The following is a 21304-nucleotide window of genomic DNA, read 5'->3' as shown; positions in this document are numbered from 1 at the left end:
GGGGTGGGGAGGAAGGGCGGGGCCCGGGCTGGGGAAGCGCTTTCTCCTTTGCAGAAATGGCCAGAGCTGGCAGGATCTGCCCCAGGGCTACCGTTTCCCCAAGTGTCCCCCCGAAGGCCCTTTGTCAAAAGTTGGTCCCCAGCTTGACTCTAGTGGAAGGTGGTGATGGCTTTAAGAGGTGGTGCAGTAGGAGGTCTTCCAGTCCTTGGTGTGCCCTTGCAGGGGAGGGTGGGACTCTACTTCTTTCCCTTCTCCCCATGAGATACGCTCCATCATGCATTCCCACTACGGTGGGCACCCCCACCAGAGGCCTAAAAGCAATAGATTCACCTCCAAAACTATGAGCCAACATAAACCTTTTTACTTCCTAAGTCGATTATCTCAGGTATTTGTTACAGTAACAGAAAGCTGACTAACATATGCTGGCACACCACAGTGCCCTGCCTGTCACCTCCGGAGCCCACTACAGTGCCTGGTGTGGGGAATTGTTGAGTCAGTGAATGAAGAGATAAAGATAGACTTGGTTGAAGTACTGGGCCTATGTTTACCAGCATTGTGATCTTGGATAAATCCTTTCACTTCTCTATATCTTATTTTTAACTATAAAACATTAAATAATTATTATGGGAATGAGGCATGATAGTTAGTAGAACATGTTCTGGAAGTTCAGCTGCCTGCACTTGAGCCCTGGCTCTGCCTTATACCAGCTGTGTGATCTGGGGCACTTAACCTCTTTGTGCCTTGGCTTCCTCATCGATAGCACGGGGACAACAAGAATACTTACATAATTTCCTGGGGATTAAATGAACTAATGTGTGTAAAATTTTTATCTAATATTTGGGGGTGTCTTGGGAGTACCAGGGATTGAACCCGGGGTGCTTAACCATTGAGCCACATCCCCAGTCCTTTTCGATTTAGAGATAGGCTCTCACTAAGTTGTTTAGGTCCTCACAAATTGCGGAAGCTGGCTTTGAACTTGCAATCTTCCTACCTCACCTCTCGAGCCACTAGAATTACATGCATGCACCACTGCACCAGTATCTTTATCTAATATTATTAATAATCCTTAAAAACAATGGCCCTATCTCCACGTATTAATTGGCAACATTTAGGTAAGAAGTGCTTAGCAGTGTGCCAGGCACAGTGGAAGAAAGGCTCAGCAGACAGCTCCCTCTTGGGTCCTTGCAGGGCCATGGCCCTCTGTGTCTCTTAAGTCACACGCAGGAAGCGGACTCACAGGGTCTGACAGGTGAGGGTTACCTGGAAGGCACTTCCCCAGAGCCAAGCCCTACTTTTGTGTCTTGCACATAGCAAGTGTCTGCAGGCCCCTCACTCACTGCTTTGGGCTCCTTTCTGACTTGTTGCTAGAGTTGTCAACCTGGAAAGGGGAATTCCACCAGTGACCACTGGGGGCAGCAAAGGGCCCATGTACTGAGGGTGGCCGCAGGTTTCCTGAGTCCCCAGCAGGAGGAAGGAGCTGACCATTCTTCTCTGGGCAGGTGTACACTCTCCCAAGCGCTGATGTGGGAGGCAGTTCACAGGAAACCTCACTTTTGAGAGTTAGACTCCAACCCTGCATTTATTGGTCACGTCACCTTTGTTGAGACCTTTAGTCTCCCTCGACCTCAGGGTTCACATCCAGAGCACAGGGATAGGGTGGCTGAGGGTTGAGCTGAAAAGCACAGTCCCTGGGGTGATAGGAATACTTAATAAATGACACCTGTTGCATACATAGACATAGAGATATCCAACCTCTCTAGTTCTGTTTCCTTGTCTGCAAATGGAGATGATAATAAGGGTACACTTATCCCTTGGGCTTGTTGGGAGGATTAAATGAAAAGTGTGTTCATCAGCTTTCTGTTACCGTGACAAAATACCTGAGAAATCCAACTTATAAGGAGGAAAGGTTTATTCTGGCTCTCAGTTTCAGAGGTGTCGTGGCTCCATTGTCTTGTGGCCAGGGCAAAGCGGAATGTCATGAAGAGGAGCACATGGTGGGGAGAAGCTGCTCATGCCGCATCAGTTGTGAAGCAGGGGAGTGGGGGAAAAGGGCCAGTGTCCCAGAATCCCCTTCAGGGCACAGCCCCAATTACCTACTTCCTCCAAGGGAGTTCCACCTCCTACAGTTTCCTCCACCTCCCAGTAGCACCCTCAGCTGGGGACCAGGCCGTCCACACCTGAAACTTGGGAGACAGACATTCCAGATGCAGACCAGAATAAATACGCACAATTCTTAGACCAGGGCCTGGTGATAGTGCTCGGTCAATATTTGCCAGGGCTGCTATTATTATTCTAAATGGTAGCATCTTTGCCGTTATAAATTGTAGCATCTTTGCCGTTATGAATTGTAGCATCTAAGCCGTTATTGTTCTTATTCTGAATGAGCTGCAACATTTTAACTTCCTGCAGAAATCTTCCTGCTTAAAGTGACTTCTACAAAGGAGGGCTTAGAAGATAAAGGTTAGATGCGGGCCCTGGATAAGGAAAGACTTTATCTTTTTGTTAGATTAGATCTAACTTGAGCTAGGTGTCGAGGTGCATGCCTGAAATCCCAGAGACTCCAGAGGATGGAAAGTCGGAGGCCAGCCTGGATAACTTAGGGAGACCCTATGTCACAGTAAAAAATAAAAATAAAAAGGGATGGGGCTGTGACTCAGACGAAGAGCACCTCTGGGTTCAATCCCCAGTTCCATTAAAAAGGACAAAAAAGAAAAAGAAAAAGATCTAACTTGTGTCCCGAGCAGTCCGAGCTGAGGCCAGGCTTGGGGACCAGCTGTGCTCTGTGAAAATGCTTTCATGTCTCATTCTGCCCGAGGACTGGGCTAAGTGCAGCCTCTTTGGAAGCCCCTGGAGGAGACCAGGATCTCTGCCAGGTCATTTGGGGCCCTGAGAACACAGTCAAAGGGTACTGGTGAGCCTGTGACAGGTCCATAAAAGTCCCCAACCTCGCCGGCACAGATGGCAGAGTAGATCTCGGGTAAAATCCTCCACCCCCGAGGACAAAGGTCTAAGTAGGTTTGGGGGGAATAGCCCACTCTAATCCTCCCAGCTGCACCTGGGCCCCAGAGTCCTACTGGGATAACAGAGGGAAGAAGAGATCAGCACTGTCCCCACTGGTGGCCTTGGCCACAAAGGCAAGCCCAGAGTTTGCCAAAGGGCTTGGCAGCCTCTTTGGAGTCCCTAGGAGTGGACGGCCGCCTACAGATTCCCGTGGAGGTCACAGGACTGCTTGTCTGGCTCAGAAGCAATGGGCGTGTCCCTTCAGCCCCCTCTAGGAATGTCCCTCCATCCAGTTTTTGAGGTTTTGCCCTATGCCAGGCGAAGTGCAGAGCCGGACATGTGCCTCACCTCTCTGAAACCTCAACCCAAGAAGCAGTTTTGCAGGCGGGGAACCTGAGGCTTCCAACGGTGAATCATCTGCCGAGATCATGCCCCCAGATCATCCGCTCTGATCATGGGAGGCTCAGAGCTGGGACCTGAGTCTTGTTCTCTCTGCCCCCAGAAGCTGTGTCCTCAACCTCCAGGATGCCCCCGGTGACCCCCACCTCCTGGCATGCACACCCCCATTAGATCTCCTCCCCTTGACTGTGGGCAGGGCTTCTTGTCACCCTTCTGATCAGAAGAGTGGGGGAAAGGTGGTGGGATGTCATTTCCAAGATGAGGGTACAGAGACACGTGGCCTCCACCTTGCACACACGGCTCTCACGCGTTCTCAGAGCCCTCGTGGGAAGCAAGATCCCAGAGCCAATGAGGAACTGAGCGTCTCTGTCCAAGACCTGGGGGAACCGAATCTTGCCATATATGAGTTTGGGAGTAGCTCCTGCCCAGTTCAGCCTGGAGTCGGGAGCAGCCTGGGAGAGCCCTGGGTCGGACACACCCCGCTAAGCTGCTTCAAATTCCAGCCCATAGGAAATGTGAGGCAGTCCAAATGTGCTGTCTGAAGCCACTAAGCTTTGGGGTGACTTGTTACGCAGCAGCAGTAAGTAACCGTGCCCTTTACTCCTCGCCACACGTCCAAAACGAACCCACGCAACCACCCAAAGGAAGAAGGACAAAAGATCAACTCAGGTGCCTTGGGAAGAACTAGGAAGGCCCTTGGTGGCTGCTAAGTCAGCCCTTCATTTCACCTCTGCCAGTGAGACCACCTGGAGACCCAAGTCACCTTACCCACAGTCACACACAGCTTGGGGACTGAGGGAACTGGTTATGGCAACTGAAGTCCCCAGTCCTCTAGGAAGTCTTTTTGGTACCAAGGATTGAACTCAGGGGTGCTTAACCACGGAGCAACTTCCTCAGCACCCCCCTTTCTGTATTTTATTAGAGACAGGGTCTCACTGAGTTACTTAGCAACTTGCTTTTGCTGATGCTGGCTTTGAACTTGCTATTCTCCTGCCTCAGCCTCCCTGAGCGGCTGGGATTACAGGCGTGCACCCTGGCGCCCGGCCCCCTGGGAAGTCTAACTGAGAGTTGACATGAGTGTCAGACACCTGTGGGCCCTCCAAAGGGGTTTGGAGCGAGTAGTCACATGTCTTCAGGAGACTGCAGGAAAATACCCTCTCCGGGTGTTAAAAACACAACTAGGAAAAAAAGTACTGAAAAATTCCAATAGGCTCAAGTTTCCAAAACCAAGCAGATGCCAAATATAAGGTTTCTGAGCACAATGCGTCTTAGGGTTTGTCCTTAAGAAGATCTTGTCGTTTTTCTCCTGTGATCTGAAGGGAGTTCCCCTGGGAACCCAGGGCACTGTGAATGGAGCTGCATTGACCCCTGTGTCCTCAGGTCCTTTGTGTTTTCCTTGGTGGCACCCTGTCAGCCAGGGTCAGGGTCAGAGGGACGCCTTCCAGCCGGGGAGCCTAGAGCCAGAGCCACCCCCACACCCTGCCCCCAGGCTGCACTGCCCCTCCTACCACCCCTCCCCCAACTCCCTCTGCTCTTACCAGGGGTCGCCAGAGGGACTGGATGGAAGGTTCCTGCTGCCTTGCTGACCTCTAAAGCCTCTGCTGCCCCCGGGAAGGTCGGAGTGAACCAGCCCAGGCCCAGCGTCTCCAGCATCCACTCGCAGCCAGCCTCCCCGAAGGGTCTGGAAGGGTCTCTGGGTGCCAATGCACCATGAAGTGTGAGGCCCTAGTTTTAAAAAAAAGAACAGTCAGGACTGCAGGGTGTCAAGCCCAAGTGGAGGTCCCTTGGAGCACAGGCCCCGGGTGGCTTCACAGCTCCAATGTCCAGAAGCTGGCCTGGAGTTCTCTTGGTGTGGGACCTGCAGGGGCCGCCCAGAGCAGGAAACGGGCCGTTGGCTCTTGGCTCCTGGGTCTTCTGTTGTAGAACTAAACAGGAGTGTCTTCAGGGCCAGGGTGTCCTTGTCCCAGAACACACCTCCTAGGAGAAATGCCTCCCCACCCAGGGCAGGTGGTTTCCTGGTCGACTGGAGAGCGCAGCCGCTGCTGCCAGAAGCCTGAGAGGGAGAGGGGCTGCGCCTGGCTGGGGGCGGGGGAGAGGGGAGGGAGCCCAATGTGGGGGGAGCGGGCACCACCTGATGTCCTGGCCCTCAGTGTGGGGAACACACACACGCAGAGGAGCCAGGGCCCCACTTTGCTGAGTAAGGAGCATAGCGGAAATTCCCCAGGGCGGTGGATGGAGAACCAGCCTGAAGACTTGCAATGTAACCAGGAAGTTTATGCAGAGTTTTTCTGAGGGTTGCAGAGGGGAATGAGAACTGGTGGCCCATGGGCTAGGCAGAACCTTCTAGACCTGTTTACTTTCTTGTTCTTCCTTCTCTTCTTCCTTACGTGTCTTTTTAAACTGCAGGGTGTCAACATTCTAAACTCACCAGATCTGGAAACACTCGGTCCACATTCCTGGTGCACCACACTCCCCACCATCCCCTAATGTCTTCCTGAAGTCGAATCCAAGCAACCAGTGTTACAAACTCACACTTGTGCTGTCCTTTCCCTTGTCTAGGGAAAGGGCACATCTCTATCAGGAGTAGAAAAACAGCTGGGCGTGTTGTGTTGTTGCGTGCTGGTGATCTCAGAGCCTCGAGAGGCTAAGGCAGGAGGATGGCAAGTTCAAGGCCAGCCTCAGCAAATTAGTGAGGCCTTAAGCAACTTAGCAAGACTCTGTCTCAAAATAAAACATTAAAAGGGCTGGAGATGTGTCTCAGTGGTTAAGCACCCCTGGGTTCCAGCCTAGCAAACACACACACACAGTAGGGAAACAGAAGGTCCACTAAGGAGGCCCTGTCCTTCAAGAACTTGGGGAAAGTGTGTTTTTTGCAGAAGTGAAAAATCTTCCCGAGTGCACACTATGCACAGGGTGTCTTATCCTGAAAGAACACCACCTGGAAGCAAGCTACAGCCCCCTCCCCTCCCCACCCCCAGCTACTCATTCATGCCCCCAGGTGGGTCTCAGAAGTTATCTCAGGCCGACTCCAGGCCCAGATGCCTCTAGAACAAAGGTGTGTCCAGCTTCTCCAGCCTCAGGGCCACCTTTTGTTTCCTTTGCCTGTTATCTCAGCAAAGGCAAAGGAATTGAGGATTCCTGGCACCCCCTAGTCCTTGGGATGGGGTCAGTTTTCTTCATCCAGAATGGCCAGGGTGTTTCACCTGAGGGTGGCTCTCTTCCATTGTGCTGGCCAGCCCGTCCACCTTCCAGGGCGCCCAGGACTTCAGTTAGGCAGGTGCGGGGGTCCCAGGCAGCCTTCTGACCTCTGAAGCTGGGCCAGCTGCCCAGTCACTGGGCAGGTGAGGAGGATGTGGGAGGTGTGGAAACTGGGGAGGTCATGCTGGTTGGTGGCCAGGCCACTGTGGTTGGCGAGAGCTGGGCCTTCTCGCCCACGGTCAGGAAAGTGACACATAAAGGTTTCAGACTTGGGGGAAAGTAACTTGGTTCCCACAGCTTGTCCAAGAGCCATTTGCCAGTAACCTAGAGCTTCCCCCCAGGGCCAGGGAGACTCCCTGGTTAGAGCCAGGCCTGGGCAGGGGCGGCTACTGCTGCCCGGAAGCAGGAGGAGGCACCCACCAGTGTGTGGGACTCCTCACCTGGCTTGGCTCCCCTGTGTCTAGGAGGGGGAAACCAGAGCTGCCTCCCAGGGCTGTGGGAGATAATTAGTCCTCCTAAAGAGGATCATAATCCCCAGATCAAAGGGACCCGAGCTGCAAGTACTTTATAGGAGCTTCACCAGCCGCTGGAACACCCACTCCCGGTGGTGGGTTCAGATTTGCCCACCCTCCAGAATGCTACCTACTACAGCTCTTGGCTGGCCTCCTGGCTCCCCTGCCCCCACTGTCCCGCCTGCAGGGGGCTGCCCCCATTGGGGAGTTCATACGCGGTCCTGAGGATGGACCGAGTGGGAATGACTGATGTCCTATTTGACAGAGGGGGAAGCTGAGGCCTCCCACCAGATAACAGCCCCTCAGGGTTGAATCCCCCACTGGTTCGGCCGGAGCCCTCAGCCCTAAAGGATGACAGGTCACCGAGGAGACTGGAGAGAAGGAAATGTCCAGCCTGTCCCACGTCCCTCTGTCGACCCTCTCCAGGGCGGTTTTGGGGACTTGGCCCTTTGACGAGGCTGACTCCAGGGTCTGGTTTGCACACTGGAGCGCCAGAGAGCCAGCTGCAGCCTTTGGTCACCTTCATTCAGGGCCGCCCCTGACCCCGCGGGCACCGCCGTCCCCCTCTCTGACCCTCAGTTTCACTGGGAATGAGCAGGCGGGGGCGCACCCAGTGGCCTGGCGCGCCCTGGGGCTCCGGGAGGCTCTGGGGCTGGTCCCGGCGCCGGGGCGGGGCCGGGGGCGGGGCCGGGGCGGGGCGAGCGCTCGGTCGCCAGCCCGGAAGGAGCGGGAGGAGGAGCGCGGGGCTGGGAGTCGTTCCCACGTGAGGCTCCGCGGCGGATTCCTCGCGTGCGGCGGCCGCGGACGGCCCGGCGCCCGGCCGGACAGAGAGCCCTGGTCCCGCGCGCGGGCGGCCGGGCGGGCGGCGCGCAGCGGCCCCCGATGCGGCGGCGGCCTCCGGGGCTGTGAGCCGGGCGCCGGCCGTCGGAGCCCCCAGCGCCGCCACGGGCAGCGCCCCCCGTGTTCGCGGCATGCGGGCGGCCGACTCCGGCTCCTGGGAGCGCGTCCGCCAGCTCGCGGCGCAGGGCGAGCCGGCGCCTTCCTGCGGGGCGGGCGCCGGGCCCGCGCGCCCTCCGGGCCCCGCAGCCTGCGAGCTGTGCGCGGACGCGGCGGGGCCGGGCGATCCGGCCAGCGCCGGGGCGCCCTCGGCTCGAGCGGATGGCGACTGCAGCCAGCCGGGTAGGTGCGCGCGGGGCGGGGAGCGCGGCGCTGCCACAGGCCCGGGAGCCGCCGGGGCCGGGCGCGCGGGGGCGCTCCGGGCCGGGATCGGGAAGCGGCTGGTGGCAAAGTTCTGGCCGCTCGAGCCCCGAGCGCTGGGCGGGTGCGGCGGGGAAAGGCGCGGGACGTGGAGTTAGTTGTTCAGCAGGGGGGCGGGGGGCTCGGGAGTCCCCGGCACTTCATCCTGAGCTCCCCGAGCGGACTGTCGGGAGAGGTCACGGCCGCGCCCGTCAGAGGCGTGCACCCCGCAGCGCCTGGAGACCCAGCTCCCCGCTGGACCCCGCGCGAGCGTGGGAAAGGGGCTGGCCCGGTGCGAAGTTGGGGCGGCCCGGTGGCGGCATCTGTCACCCATCTGGCAGCCCGCTGGAGTCCCGCGTAGGGAGCCCCCTGACCGCCGCCCCTCCGAGGGGCGCACCCTGGCTGGGAGCGGAGAGCTGGCTGCCTTTCCACTTGAACTCCGAATAATGCAGCACGGAATTGCAGCGACGGAGACAAATGCAGTGATCTCATGGCGTGTAGTTGGCCAATCCGCCCCACGTGGAAAATAGCGTTTTCGTGTTAAAATGCTCCCAGTAGGTGCGCCCATTCTACCCGGTTCCGGCCCCAGCTGTCTCCACCCTCCAACCTCCCAGAGTTAGGTAATGGGTGTGTGTGATGGGGCGGGTCAGGAACCCCTGGATCCGCTGGACTCCGCGCGTAGGAAGCAATGGAGGTGGAAGTCTCAGGGCTTTTCTGAGAAGGGTCTGTCACCATCAATTTGAAGTTCAGAATACTGTTTCCAGGAAAAAGAGGAAGGGGAGCCCATGTTTTCCCATTATTTATTGAACACCTATTGTGTTCCAGGAATTCTCATGCAGTGTGTCTAGAAACCCTCATTGCAGCCCTGAGAGTGAGTGTGTGGCGCACAGTTGAGAACAGAGGTTGAGCAGCTTGCCCGGGTTCTCACCGTCCTGAACCTTGGCGCTGGAATTTCAGATTTTGTCTGTTGCCATTTAAACCTCGGCCATAGCATACCTCTCCAGGCAGCAAGCTCACCAACCATGGGCTAATTTGCCTGAAAATTATTTCTTACTATTAAGGAAGAGCTGCAAGGCCTGCTGGTTCCTGTTGGCAGAGTTGGTCTTCTCAAGAGAGGGGATGCTCCGGGGTCAGGACACAGCATTCCTCTCTGTTGCGGGGAGTTTACTTTGACGGACCTTCCCAGTTGCACAGAGCAGTTAGGGGCCAAGACCTGGTGTTTGTAAAACAGCACAGTTCCAAAGAGTGAGCCTGTGGAAGAGTGTGAGGAAGTTGCTTCATCGCCCCGGGACTCAGTGTACCCATCTGTACAGTGGAAATGATAGTACCGAGGAAGGATTGCTTCCTTCAGACACCTGCCTAGCTCACCACCAAGGCCCGATGCTCCTGGTCTTGCCCTCCTGAACCTTGTCAGGAGTGGCTTTTGCCTTGTATGTAAAATGCTTAAGGGATCCAAGGCTTTGTGTTCTGTCAGTGGAAGTTGTTATTATGTAAACATGTGGCAGAGGGCTGGGTGGAGATGCTGCTGTTTGCTTTGTGTCTAGAGAGGCCCCATCTTTGTTTATGATAACCATATCCTAATTACATGCCACGGCCTTGGGCCTGTGTCTCGGGTCTAGGGGTGGTTGTTTGCTGCCAGCCCTCTTGGTGTGTTCCTGAAGGGGAGAGCCCTTGGCGCTGTCTTTGCACAGCTTACAGGTGGCATCCCTGGCAGGAAGCAGGCTCAAACCAGTGGCTCAAATACATTTTTGCGTTTTCTCTAACCCACCCGCTCTCCGCCCTCCTCCCCTTTCTCCGGCTCTTTCTTTCCTCGCAGTGCTGTGGACGGAACCCAGGCATCGCCCTGGCTAGGCAAGTGCTCTACTGCTGAGTGCCGTCTCTGCTTTTTAAAAGTCCAGAAAAGTTCAGAAGTTTCACAGGGCTTCCACGGCGGCCAGTGGCCGGGCGTGAGGCAGCCTGCACGGAAATGGTTTCTCAAACCAGCAATTGTTTAAGAGGGTTTTCCTCTGGGAGGGAAATGGGAAGTCTTTGGCTCCCCGCAAGCTGAAGCTGTCACTGAAGTAAACAGTCAGCCAGGCTGCGGGGCGACTCGCCCTAGAACCTCAGCGCTTTGACCTAGGCTGGAGGGGTGGTCAGTTGAAGGGACTGGAAGTGTGTCCCATGGGGTGGGAGAGTCTGGGAATTGAGACTTCATGATGGAATGGAGGCCTGGACACCCTCACACTCTCCAGGAAGGGTGACCTGAGATCAGCAGGGCTGTGGGCCCTGGGATGGTGACAGCCCTGGCCCCCAGGGTGGGTGGACCAGGGGCCAGAGCAGGAGAGAAACAGTGGGTGCTTGTGGCCCAATTCTGTTTGACCTTGAAATACTCCACAACCCAGCTTCCCTGTGGGCGCAGCGGGAGTAACTCTGTCTGAGGGTCAGACCCTTCCAGAGTGCCCCCGCTCCCCCGCTGCCCCTGCTGCTCGTTGGAAGTTCTTAAGGTGGCAGCAGCAGGAGTCCAGCTCTTCATCTCTCACTCGCTGTTCGCGCAGCCACATTTCCCGGGCATTGCTCCTGGCCAGGCACTGTCATAGCTGCCAGGGACATGGCAGCAGACACCACTGCAGCCCTGTTTCCATGGAGCTTCGATTCTGTGGGAGGAGATTTCCAGTAGGAAAATGTGCAAGGGGACTGCCCGGGACTGTGAGTGCCGGGAGAAGAATCAGGCTGGCAGGGGTCGGAAGGATGGGCGCAGGTGTTATTGGGGATTGAAGCAGGGCAGGTCCCGGAGAGATGACCCATTGAGGGAGGCCTCTGGGCACTGAGTCCCCAAGGCAAGAGGGTGTTGCCATCAGCTACGGGGACCTTTTTTAAAAGGTGATGAGAAATCAGTATCTTTGTAGACCAGGCGGACGCTTTATCTGTCCACTTTGGAAGCATCTGAACCAGGTCACCTTTGCCCTACGGATCATTATATTGTCATTTGTGTCTATTGCTTCTTGCCCCTCCCCCTACATAAAATCCCTGGAGGAGGGGACTCCAGGTGCTTCTAGATCTTTGCATACCAGCTCCAGGGCCAGTCAAGGCGGTAACTAAACAAGGTGCTTGCCTTAATCAGCCTTCCCAGGGGGCAGGTGTGGTTGCTGAGCCCATCCACAGGTAAGGAAACCGGTGCTCAGAAAAGCTGAGGGACTTGCCCAAAGCCACACAGCCAGGAATTTACCGTAGATTGCAGACTTCCAAGCCATGTGGGAGGACCCCATATTGTTCTTAAGGAAGTGTATTTTACTTTAACTTTTTTATCTTTCGAAAAACAAGACTGACCTCTTGCTGACATTCCTTGCTTTGAGTAACACCAACCTTTGCTTATCTTTGGATCTTCGGACCTTAGCAATTTCAGCAGGAGGGCTTCCCACACAGTGGACTGGGGAAGCGCCCAGGAAGCCACCTACTATGACTTACTGGTGGGTGTTCCTCATCTTGCAGGGCTGGGCCGAGATCACCGGGGGCTTGGCTGTCCTGAGAATCAGGACTGAAAACCGCTGCTCAGATGGGTTTCCGGAGAGAGTCCTAACTCGTGGCCAGCCACCTGCACCCTGTGTGGTGGTTCTGGGTGAGAGACTAAACTTTGTCCTTTTGCCAGGGCAGGTGGCACATCAGCTGGGGACCAGGCACCAGTTCGGGAGTCAGACACACTTGTTGGAATCCCTCAGTTCTGCGTGGCCCTGGCTATGTGATCCCAAGCAAGTTATTTAACTTCCCAAGCCTCCGTTTACCTTTTTATCCAACGGGGATCATATTCACCCACTTGGGAGCTATTGGAGATTGGACGGGAGTCTGATTAGCATCCCTGGCAACCAGAGGGCCTGATCCGAGGGAGGAGGTGGAGTCCCCGTTGATCCAGAGTCCAGAGAACTTACAGGTGTGTGTCCAGCCCATGATGTCTGGATGTCAATTTTTAAAGTTTAAGATGCTGGGATTTGACCCACCAGGTGACTCTGAGGACTGCTGCTGACTTAGCCCCTGAGGCATCAGGCGCTCTCCAAGGCGCTCCTCGGGCCCCCTTACAGGGAGTCGTGTCCAGTGGAGTTGACGGGTCGATTTCCCAGTCATCCTGGAGGAGAGCCCCTGCGTGACCGGCCCACGGCAAACAGCACTCAGGCCCACAGGGAGCCTCCCTCGTCCAAACACGGCGAGTCCCCAATGTGGAAAGGCAGGGGAGCCGTGTGGACGGGTTTCGCCCTGCAGATAAGGGCGCCCAGCGCATCATTAAAGCCACCTCGGTCGCCTCGGGAATCCTGTTTGCCGTGAGTCACTCAGGGCTATAAACACTCAGGAGAGGAGCGGCAGGCCGGGGTAGGCTGGTGCAGGTGTTTGCACGCGCGTGTGAAGTTATTTTAATGGATTCACTCTCTCCAAATGCGCCGGCTGCCGCGTGTGCCAGATGAGCACCTGCCAGGGAGGGGAGCAGTCAGGATCCCCTCCAGTTCCCAAGGGCACCCCGCTGTGCACCCCATGTGCCGGCCTCCGGGAAGGTGGCGACCTCAGGCTTTCTCTGGTCTGCTGCTTGGTCGCCTTCAAGAGAGGCCAGTCCGAGGACGCGGCTTGTGGCGACTCCTCGCAGCTCCTGCCCGATGGTGCCAGCCCGTCAGGAGCTGCAGCAGCCCCAAATTTGGAAGAAATTCCCTGCCCGAGGGGTGTGACAGGTAGGTGAGTCTTGCCTGATGTCCCGGCCCTGATCTGGGGACGCTGCTGCGCCTGACTGAGGAGTCAGTAGTGGGCGTGGTGTGGCAATCGTGTTGTTCTACCTGCCAGGTTTTGGGGACCGTATCAGGAGCACCTGGCCCCTGGCAGCTGATCCACAGGTGCTTGGCCTTGGTTGGTGCCTGGGTTTGGCAGGCGGCGCAGGCTCCCCGCTGGCTTGGGCTGTGAGTCTGTGGCAGGCAGCTGAGTGTGTTCAGCACCTTGTATGAAAGCTTCAGGAAGTTTTCCCTGGGGGCTTGGAGAGAAGTGAAAACAGGGCTGCGGCTCCTAGGCCTGCCCCGCCCCTTGCTGGGCGGCCTCACCTGTGGGCCCTGAGCTGTGAAGTCCTGTGTGCCCAGGCAGGAAGGAGTGTGTTTCCACTGTTAAGGACGAAGAGTCATTTACTGAGGGCGTCTGGGGGCCAGAGAGCACTGGGCGGCACGGGTTTGCGTGGACTCTGCGTTCCCGTGAAAGGACTGGCATCTGCCCCACCTTGCAGAGGAACCCACTAAAGATGTTAGGCAGGAAGCAGGAAGTAGTACATGTGGCTGTTCCAGGCTGCCTTCCACAGGACACTCTTCCCGGTGGTTTCCTCAGTAGCTGATGATTCCCTGGGATGCGGCAGGGCCCGGAGCAGACGCTGAGACCCTGCAGTCATGGGTTGTGTTTTTTTGAGTGTGTGTGTGTGTGTGTGTGTGTGTGTAGAGAGAGAGAGCGAGTGCGCGGGCTTACTGGCTTCCAGTCATCCAGAGGTGGGTGGCAGTGAGCACCCCTGAAGAGCTATTCCCTGATTCTGTGCCTCCAAGGGGCTCCATCTCTGCCCCCTGCCCAGCCAGAATCCACGCTTGCCCAAGTGGGAGACCCTCCTGCTGTCCCCATCCCCTGACCTTGTGGGCACCTGGTGCTGATCTCTGAGCCAGAAACCTCAGCAGGGATGGGGCCCACCGTCCAGGAATGAGCAGGAGACGCAGGCCGAGTTTCCACGGTGAGGGGCCAGGACCACTGCAGGGAACGCACCCCACCCCTCGATGCCAGGTGGGGTGGCCTCCAGGGTCCCGTTGAAAACTGGCAACAGGACATCAGTGTCACAGCAGTGGTGGGAGGTGTCCCTCTTCACCCTCGTCCCTTGCCCCGTCTCCCATTCAGGGGGTCTCAGCCTTTGGGGATCACCGTCTGGGGTGCTCATGCAGATTCTCAGCACACCCCCCCCCCCCGAGCCTTTCTCTATCAGGTGCCTTGGGTGGATCCATATGGGGTCCCACTGATCTGACTTTGAGAAGCTCTGCCCTTTTGGGACCAGGTTGGTTCCAGAGGCCAGGTGTCCTGGTCCCTCCGGACCCTGATATAAACATTAGCAGCGTCCTCTTCACTCCCACGGTGTCTGCAGTGGACCAGGGGAGCTGGACACCCCAGCTAAATGTTATTTTGTTTTTCTGCTCCACCCCTTGCCCGGGCACGTGTTCTCGGAATCCAGTGGAAAGGGCTGGGCCTTCTCTGTCGTGTGAGCTCACAAGACTGTCCCCGGCCCCTGGTCCCCGACTGCCTGGCCTTCCGCTCTGTCAGTGGCCAACGCTCCTTGCTGCCTGTTGAGCCACAGGGGAGGCCAAACTCCTCCTGTGACTCATCCAGGTCTTCATCTTGGTCCCCAGAGTCACCGGTGGAGCCTGTTCTTCCAGCCGCTCCAGCCCGGCCCACCTGCCCCACCCCCTGGCTCCCTTTGGTGGTTGGCCCTGAAGGGGCAGATGTGTTCAGTGGCTTCCTCTTGGCATCTCCATGGTGCCAGCCGTGGGGGAGGGGTGCTGTTCCTTTATGTCCTTCGGGCCTGAGGCCAAGGAGCTTGGAGGGAGGAGGATGGGGAGACCCTGCGTGGCCCTCCCCTGCCCGCTGAGCCCTGAGATTCCTGGGCTCAAACACAAGGCTGCGGGATGCTTGGAACCACGCACCTTTTTCTTTTCTTTAAAGGGGGTGACTGGGGCTTCTATCAGCTTGTCCCCGGTGTATTTGTGACTGCCTACCCCGAGGACCTCCCCGGTCCTCGGGATCTGCCTTGAGCAGGACGCTGGTGCTGGCACGGTGCCGGAGGAGGAGAGGCCCCTGTCTGCAGAGGCCTGGGCTTGGCGGGGGGTGGGGGATCTCTAGCCCTGGAGCCCTCGGCAGGGACTGGGTATGTCCTGGGGCTGGATGAGACTGATTCCTACATCCCACCTAACCAGAGCTTCCCCACCGTGGGACCCCTCCTCTCTGTGGCTCTGTGGCCACCTGCACGCCCGGGCTTCTTCCCCTGCTCCTGTCCATCTCGGCACCTGGACCAGCGGAGGTCCTTAGCTTCCCGCAGCCCGGGGGCTTGCCTTTCAAGCACCAGCTCCTGTCCTTCCTGGTCCCCTCTGAGACCTTCTGCCTGTACAAGCAGCTGACCAGTCCCCAGTGTCCCCTGCCAAGCTGCCTTCTCGCACCCGGGTGCCACGCGTCTTTGTGTGTAGGTAGAAATGTCTTCCCTCTCTCCTGTGCCCTGAGAATGACCCAGGAGGCTCCCCTTTTGTAGGCGGGGAAGCGGGGCCACAGGCCGTGGGTCTCTCCGCTAGTGCTGTCTGCAGAGACGGAAATGACCTGTGCCCGCCCCGTCCGCAGCCGCAGCCACTGGACGTAGAACAACTGAAACAGAATTTTAAATTTTCTTTAATTGTAAAAGGCCCCAAGTGGCTGGGATTCTTCATGTCAGAGGTGGCCTTGAATCAGCCAAGAAACAGTTCTATGGCTCCTCCCCGTTGGTAAGAGCGAGATGTTTGTTTTGCCATCTCGGTCCCTGACGCTTCCATGTGTGGCCCCTGGGCCACCTGCGCCTGAATCACTCAGGAGCTTCTTTCTAGAAGTTTCCTGGCCCCATAGACTGGGCACTCGGGAGGCTCTGGGGACAGCCCTGGGCACCTGCATTCCTGCCTGTGCCTTCAGGCCCCTGCCCCCACCCCCTCAGCCAGAGCAGCCTGGCCAGTGGGTGTCCAGATGTGCTGCCAGGGACAGCCACTCAGTGGCCCCTGAGAACTTGTTACAGATGCGAATTCTCTGCAGAGAACGGGGGTCTCTGGGCCGGGCCAGGCCGGGGCCCAAGGTGAAGCTGAGTTTGCGGCTGGATCGTGGCTCTTTGGCCCTTCCACGGGACTGTCCCCCCCGCCCCCTCTCAGGTCCTCCTGCAAGCCAGGCCGACGCTCTGCCACCCAGCCCCACTTCCCCGTCTTTTCCCTGCTCAGCTGCCAAGAGCCGGTTGCCCAGGGCCTTCCAGGGTGGGAGGAGCCGCCTGCCCCTCACGGGGTACCTTCTCCGATCCCAGCCTCACTCCAGCGGTGGCCGTCCTGGTGATGCTGGGGGGGCAGCGGAGACCCCGCCATCCTCCAGGTGGTGGCCCCCTGATCCCCAGTGCCAGAGAGCAGAGGACCAGATGCACCCGTCCCTGGGCCTCCGAGTCCTCCCGTGAGGACCAGGCCTCTGCTGTCCCCTGGGTGCCGCCAACCCTGGAGGATGTCAGTGCTCAGCCTGCGGTGCCCCTCCCGGGCGTCCACGGTGTGTGTGGACAGGCGGAGGCCGAGGGTGAGCTCAGCCTGGCCTTGCTGCTCACCTGCATGGGACCTCCGTGCGGGTGGCCGCCTCTGGCCTCTCCCCTGCTGGGTGAGTGCGCCATGCCGGCCGCCGCTGCTCACGGTGGCTGCTCGCGGTGGCTGGGCACAGTCTGAGGCGCCTTAGAAACCTGGTCGGTAATTGGTGATCTGTTCCCTGCAGACCTGACCCGGGGGGACCTGTGGGTACTTAGGGTGACCAGCTCGTCCTGTTGCGCCCAAGGCCTGCCCGGTTTTAGCACTGAGAGCCCCACGTCATGGGAAACCCCTCTGTCCTGGCCAGCTGGTTCACTTGGTCACTCACCAATGGGCGGAGCGGGCGGGCGGGTGGGGCAAGCCCCCCTCACAGCACTCACATTTTTTCTGCCTAAAACCCTTCAGTGGAACCAGGAAAACGTCCTTCCTCGGCCCCTCCCAGGCCCATCGAGGCCCTGATCATCCCCGTGGCAGGCGTCCAGTGCCAGCTCTGTGTTCAGTTGGGTTCCAGGAACGACACTTGATGGTCCCCTCCTGCCGCCTGGAGGAGCCGGGGTCTCTGCGGGGTCCCCCAAGCCAGTCTGCCCCTCCTGGCCTCTCTCATCTCCGCACCTCCGCCAAGTGCCCACCCTCCCCATCCGACCTGCCCTTCACCCGGAGGACGGTGTGGTGGAGAGTCCTGGGCGTGACGGTGACTCCTGCCGAGAGTGCTCCTGCCCTTGCTGGGTTGTGGGACGTGGGGGACAGCCGTGGCGTGGACCTCGCTGGGGGATGCTCGGCAGGTCCTGAGCACCGTGGGGGTCAGTTCCCACCGAGGACCCCACGGAGCCGGCCACTCCACTTCCTGTCCCCCCTCCTCTGTCTGCAGGGACCAGCCGAGCAGTCACCACCCCTCAGGTTCCTTCCAAAGTCCTGCTTCTCCCCCTCGACCTTTGACTACACCTGGCCCAGGGGGTTCACGGGAGGACCCGTCCTGCTGGGCCCGGGGCTGGGCTGGGTTGGCTTGAACGCTCCCTACCCCGTGTGCGCTCGCTCGCTCGGTGGCCTGGGTCCATCCCTGCAGTGGAGGCCCCCTGCCGGCCTCCTGGCCTTCCCCAGTGGGGCTGGTGGCAGCTGGAGCTCTGGACACCACAGGTGGCCTCAAGCTCCTCTCCACCTTCCCCCAGGAGTCCCTCTTCCTGCCCTGGGGCTGGGGCGGCTCTAGAAAGTGCTGGTTGGTCCCTTAGAGGCAGGCGGGGTACTTGGCATACACAGCTGTCCCCTGCCAGTGGCCATGGGGCAGGGAAGACAGGCTGGCTCGTGCTGTCCAGGGCTGTGGTCCTCCTGAGCTGGAGTGGCCTCAGGTCCCGGAAGCTCCCTCCTCCTCCCGGCGGCCTCTGCGGATCTGGGTTGGTTTTAAGCCTTTACTCGCCTTTGTACTGAGCCCAAAGTCCACCTCACGGTGCTGTCCACCCTGTGGCCCACGTCCTTTGAATATTTTGCACGCTTGATCAGTGTCCTCACCTGGTGACCCCTCTGAAGTCGGAGGACGGCCTCCGAGGCACGGGACCACCCTGGACCACCCTCCTTTCCCGACCCTCTTTCGCCCCCATCCAGGCAGAGCGGATGCGGGGAGGGCGGAGACGGGACGTCCCTCCTCGTCCTCTGTCCTCGGTGCCGTGGCCCCACATATGCAGCCCTGCGCCTGCCTGGAGCCCTTTGTGAGGGTGGGGAGAGCTGCAGAAGCCACGCTGCTTTTGCACGTCCACGCAGAGCGTCCCCCAATGCGCTGGGCGCCAGCCCTCCTGACGTTGGTGAGAGCAGGGCCTGAGGAGCCCAAGAGCCCCCGCGGCAGGCAGGGGAGAGGCAGGCAGCCAGGACCTTGGAGGGCCCCTGGGGTTAGCCAGCGGCCTGGGCCGGGCCAGGGGTGTGGACCGAGGTGCCACCTTTTCCTCAGCCGCCTGCCCCCTCCCCCACCCCCACCCTTGCTGACGGGTCTTAGGCCCAAAGGCCTAACCCTAACCCTAACCCAAACCCTAACCCTAACATGGGAACCTGTGACCACTCACAGGTTCCCATGCCCCTCCAGGGTCCATGAGCAGTCCCGCAGCCAGCTGAGCAGTCCTGGTCTCTGGGAGAAGGTGGAGAGAGGACACGCCCCAAATGCCACCCGGCTGGCTCCTGCCACACTAGCTGCTGCCCGCGTGCACGTGGTGTGGTAGCTCAGGAGACCCCCAGCTTTCTCCGGAGAGCGTGGCGGGGAGAAGTCCTGGGCACGGGGTCCCCCCTGAGAAGGTGTTGGCTGGACACCCGCTGGGCTCTGCCGTGACCTGCTGGCTGTCGGGGAAGCACCTGGCCTGCGGGGCTGGGGGGTGACCAGCGAGTGCCCTGGTTTGCTTTGCGGGGTCTGCGTCACGGCCTGTCCCCTCATAGGAGGTGGTGACCTCTCAGCCCGGTCAGCGATCGGCCTCCTGTTCCAGGGGGACGGGGCAGCAAGCCCACAAGACGCGGGGCCTCCTCCTGCCCCAGGTGGTTGCAGAGCAGACCCCAGCCCCTGACCGGGCGTCTCTTCAGTTGCCTGGGTCCCACGGCTCGTCCCGACTGAGGGAGCAGCTGTGGGGGGGTGGGGGTGGGTGTTGTGCTTTGTTTTACTTTCTCCGCCCCCACCAGTCCTGTGTGCCAGGGACACATGTCAGTCTTCTTCCCGGACGTCCCGAGAATGCACAGGGAAGTTGGTGGCCTGGGCGAGTCAAGGGGCCAGGTCTGGATGTTCAGCAGGAGGGAGCAAGGCAGGAGAAGACCCTGGGTGACAGAAAGGCCTCGGCCCTCCTGCACACCTCGCTGCCAGGGTTCCTGCCCTCGCTTCCAGTCTCCCCTTTGTCCAGGCTGGACACCCAGATTGTGCAGCGTCCAAACCCAGCACCTCCAGTGGTGCCGTTTCTCCGAGAGGCACGGGAGTGGGCTCGTAAGAAACAGCAGAGAAGCCGGATCCCGGGGGTTCCGCTTGACCTTTCACCCGTGGGCTTGTGCCGCGCAGTGGGCCCTTCATGGGCTTATAGTGTGGGTTGGAACTGCCCTGGGCACTAGGGAACATAGTACCCGGCTCGTGCCAGGGACACTCCAGAAAGACCTGGGCGGGTGTGCAGGTCGGGATTGGCAGGGGACCACCTGGAGCTGCTCCACGCTGGTCAGGGTCCCTGTGGCCTGTTTGTCTGCTGCCTGCTCTGGGGACCGGTGCTGGGCGGGTCTCCTGCTCTGAGGTGGGCGTGAGCGTGGGGGAGAGGACCCTGGGGCTCTGTCCGTTTACATTTTTCAAATAGTTTCCTCTGTTCTCCAGGAGGCTGTGCATGGGGAGGCGGAATTTGACCTTTGGGTTGTGGGGGAGCCGGCCAGATGGGGGTGTTGGTGGCCGCCAGTAGCCGCTCCAGACAGGAAGTCACATTCCTACCTGCTTCAGCCCCTGGCCTGGAGAGGACAGGGAGGAGTGGCAGGGTGGGACCCCTGTGCCAGCCCTTGGTCAGAGCTGCGGTGCCCCCTCCGCCCCAGCCCTGGCCGCTGGCGCCCGCTCTGAAGACCTCCCAGTAAAGCATGTTCGACTTGAGGGTTTGGTACAGAAGGTTCCAGACGTCCCCAGGGACCCAGGAACGGCACTGCCCAGCAGGAGCTGGTCCTAAAACCAGGGAGGGGCCCAGGAAAAGCCGTGGACCTGGGCCAGGAGGAGCCGGGTGCTAGTTCCGGTCCTTCTGCGCTTCCCGTCCTTGCAACAGCCCTGCAGCGGGTGCGCGGTCCCCGTTTTGCAGATGAGGAAACCGAGGCACGAGGCAGGGCCTCAAACCAGGTGCCTGGCCCTGGGGCTGCCCTTCTCACCTGGGCCACGTGGCCTGGGGAGCCGCTCACTGCAGGAAGCTGCACAGGCAGCTCTGTGTAGGGGCTCAGGCCCCCTGGTAGGCGGGAGCTCTTCTCCCCTCTGCTCCCCCTTGACCCACGTTTTCCCGTGTCCTGATCGCACCTTTGGTTCGCAGTCCACCCGGCCACAACCCCTCAGGAGAGAGGTGTCTTTTCATTTTGAGTCCTGAAGGCCAGGGCTTCATGGGAGGAGGGACACAGGGGTCCCTTGCCGGTCTCCCTGGCCCTCTGAACAGGGTGGCCCTAGGAGAATGGGGGTGGGCAGAGGAGCCCCGAGGGGCTGATGTGCCCTGAAGTCTGCATGGCCGGTGGGACTGAGTGCCCGCTGGACTCCAGGGTCCCTGTGCCCCTGGCAGAGTCACTGCTGATCTTGGGCATCAGCCCTGGGGGGGCCTGTGTGCCCGACCCCCTGCCCCAGGCAGGGCAGTGGCCTCTTGCCCGCCTTGCTGCCTGCCCTGCCTCCTGGGCGCCACAGGTGCCAGGACCTGGGGTTGGGGTGGCCCCATGGCACATCACAGAGCAGCCTCCTGGTCAGCCGTGTTGCCAGGGCCAGGCTACTGGCCACCCAGCTGGGCACAGCCCAGGTCTCCAGGCGCCACTTGTGCATCTTGATTCCCGCATTGGTCAGCAGGAAGGGTACCCCAGCCCCTGCAGTGGGGGGTCTGTGCCCAGCACCTTCCCATCAGGGTTTCCTCTGCGCCAGGCCCCACCCCCACCCCGTGACCCTGTCCCCTCTCTCTGAGCCCAGGGTGATTTTCCAGTTCA

At 59.3% G+C, this 21304-nt stretch overlaps 1 protein-coding gene across 3 annotated transcripts in view; it reads left to right on the top strand.

Annotated features, from left to right (window-relative positions):
* The window catches only part of Kazn (kazrin, periplakin interacting protein), a 346698-nt gene that overhangs the window by 219463 nt on the left and 105931 nt on the right, over positions 1-21304 (top strand). Inside the window, exon 1 of one of the 3 annotated variants that reach the window (XM_076861244.2) lies at positions 8081-8288. The exons of the other annotated variants lie outside the window; for them this stretch is intronic. Within the exon in view, the coding sequence (XP_076717359.2) occupies positions 8081-8288 (208 nt within the window). Of the gene's footprint in view, positions 1-8080; positions 8289-21304 lie in introns of those variants that run through there. 3 annotated transcript variants of the gene reach the window in all.

The sequence above is a fragment of the Callospermophilus lateralis genome, chromosome 7, assembly GCF_048772815.1.
Source record: "Callospermophilus lateralis isolate mCalLat2 chromosome 7, mCalLat2.hap1, whole genome shotgun sequence".
Classification (NCBI taxonomy): domain Eukaryota; kingdom Metazoa; phylum Chordata; class Mammalia; order Rodentia; family Sciuridae; genus Callospermophilus; species Callospermophilus lateralis.
The sequence above is the reverse complement of the archived record's forward strand: the minus strand, read 5'-3'. Positions and strand labels throughout refer to the sequence as shown.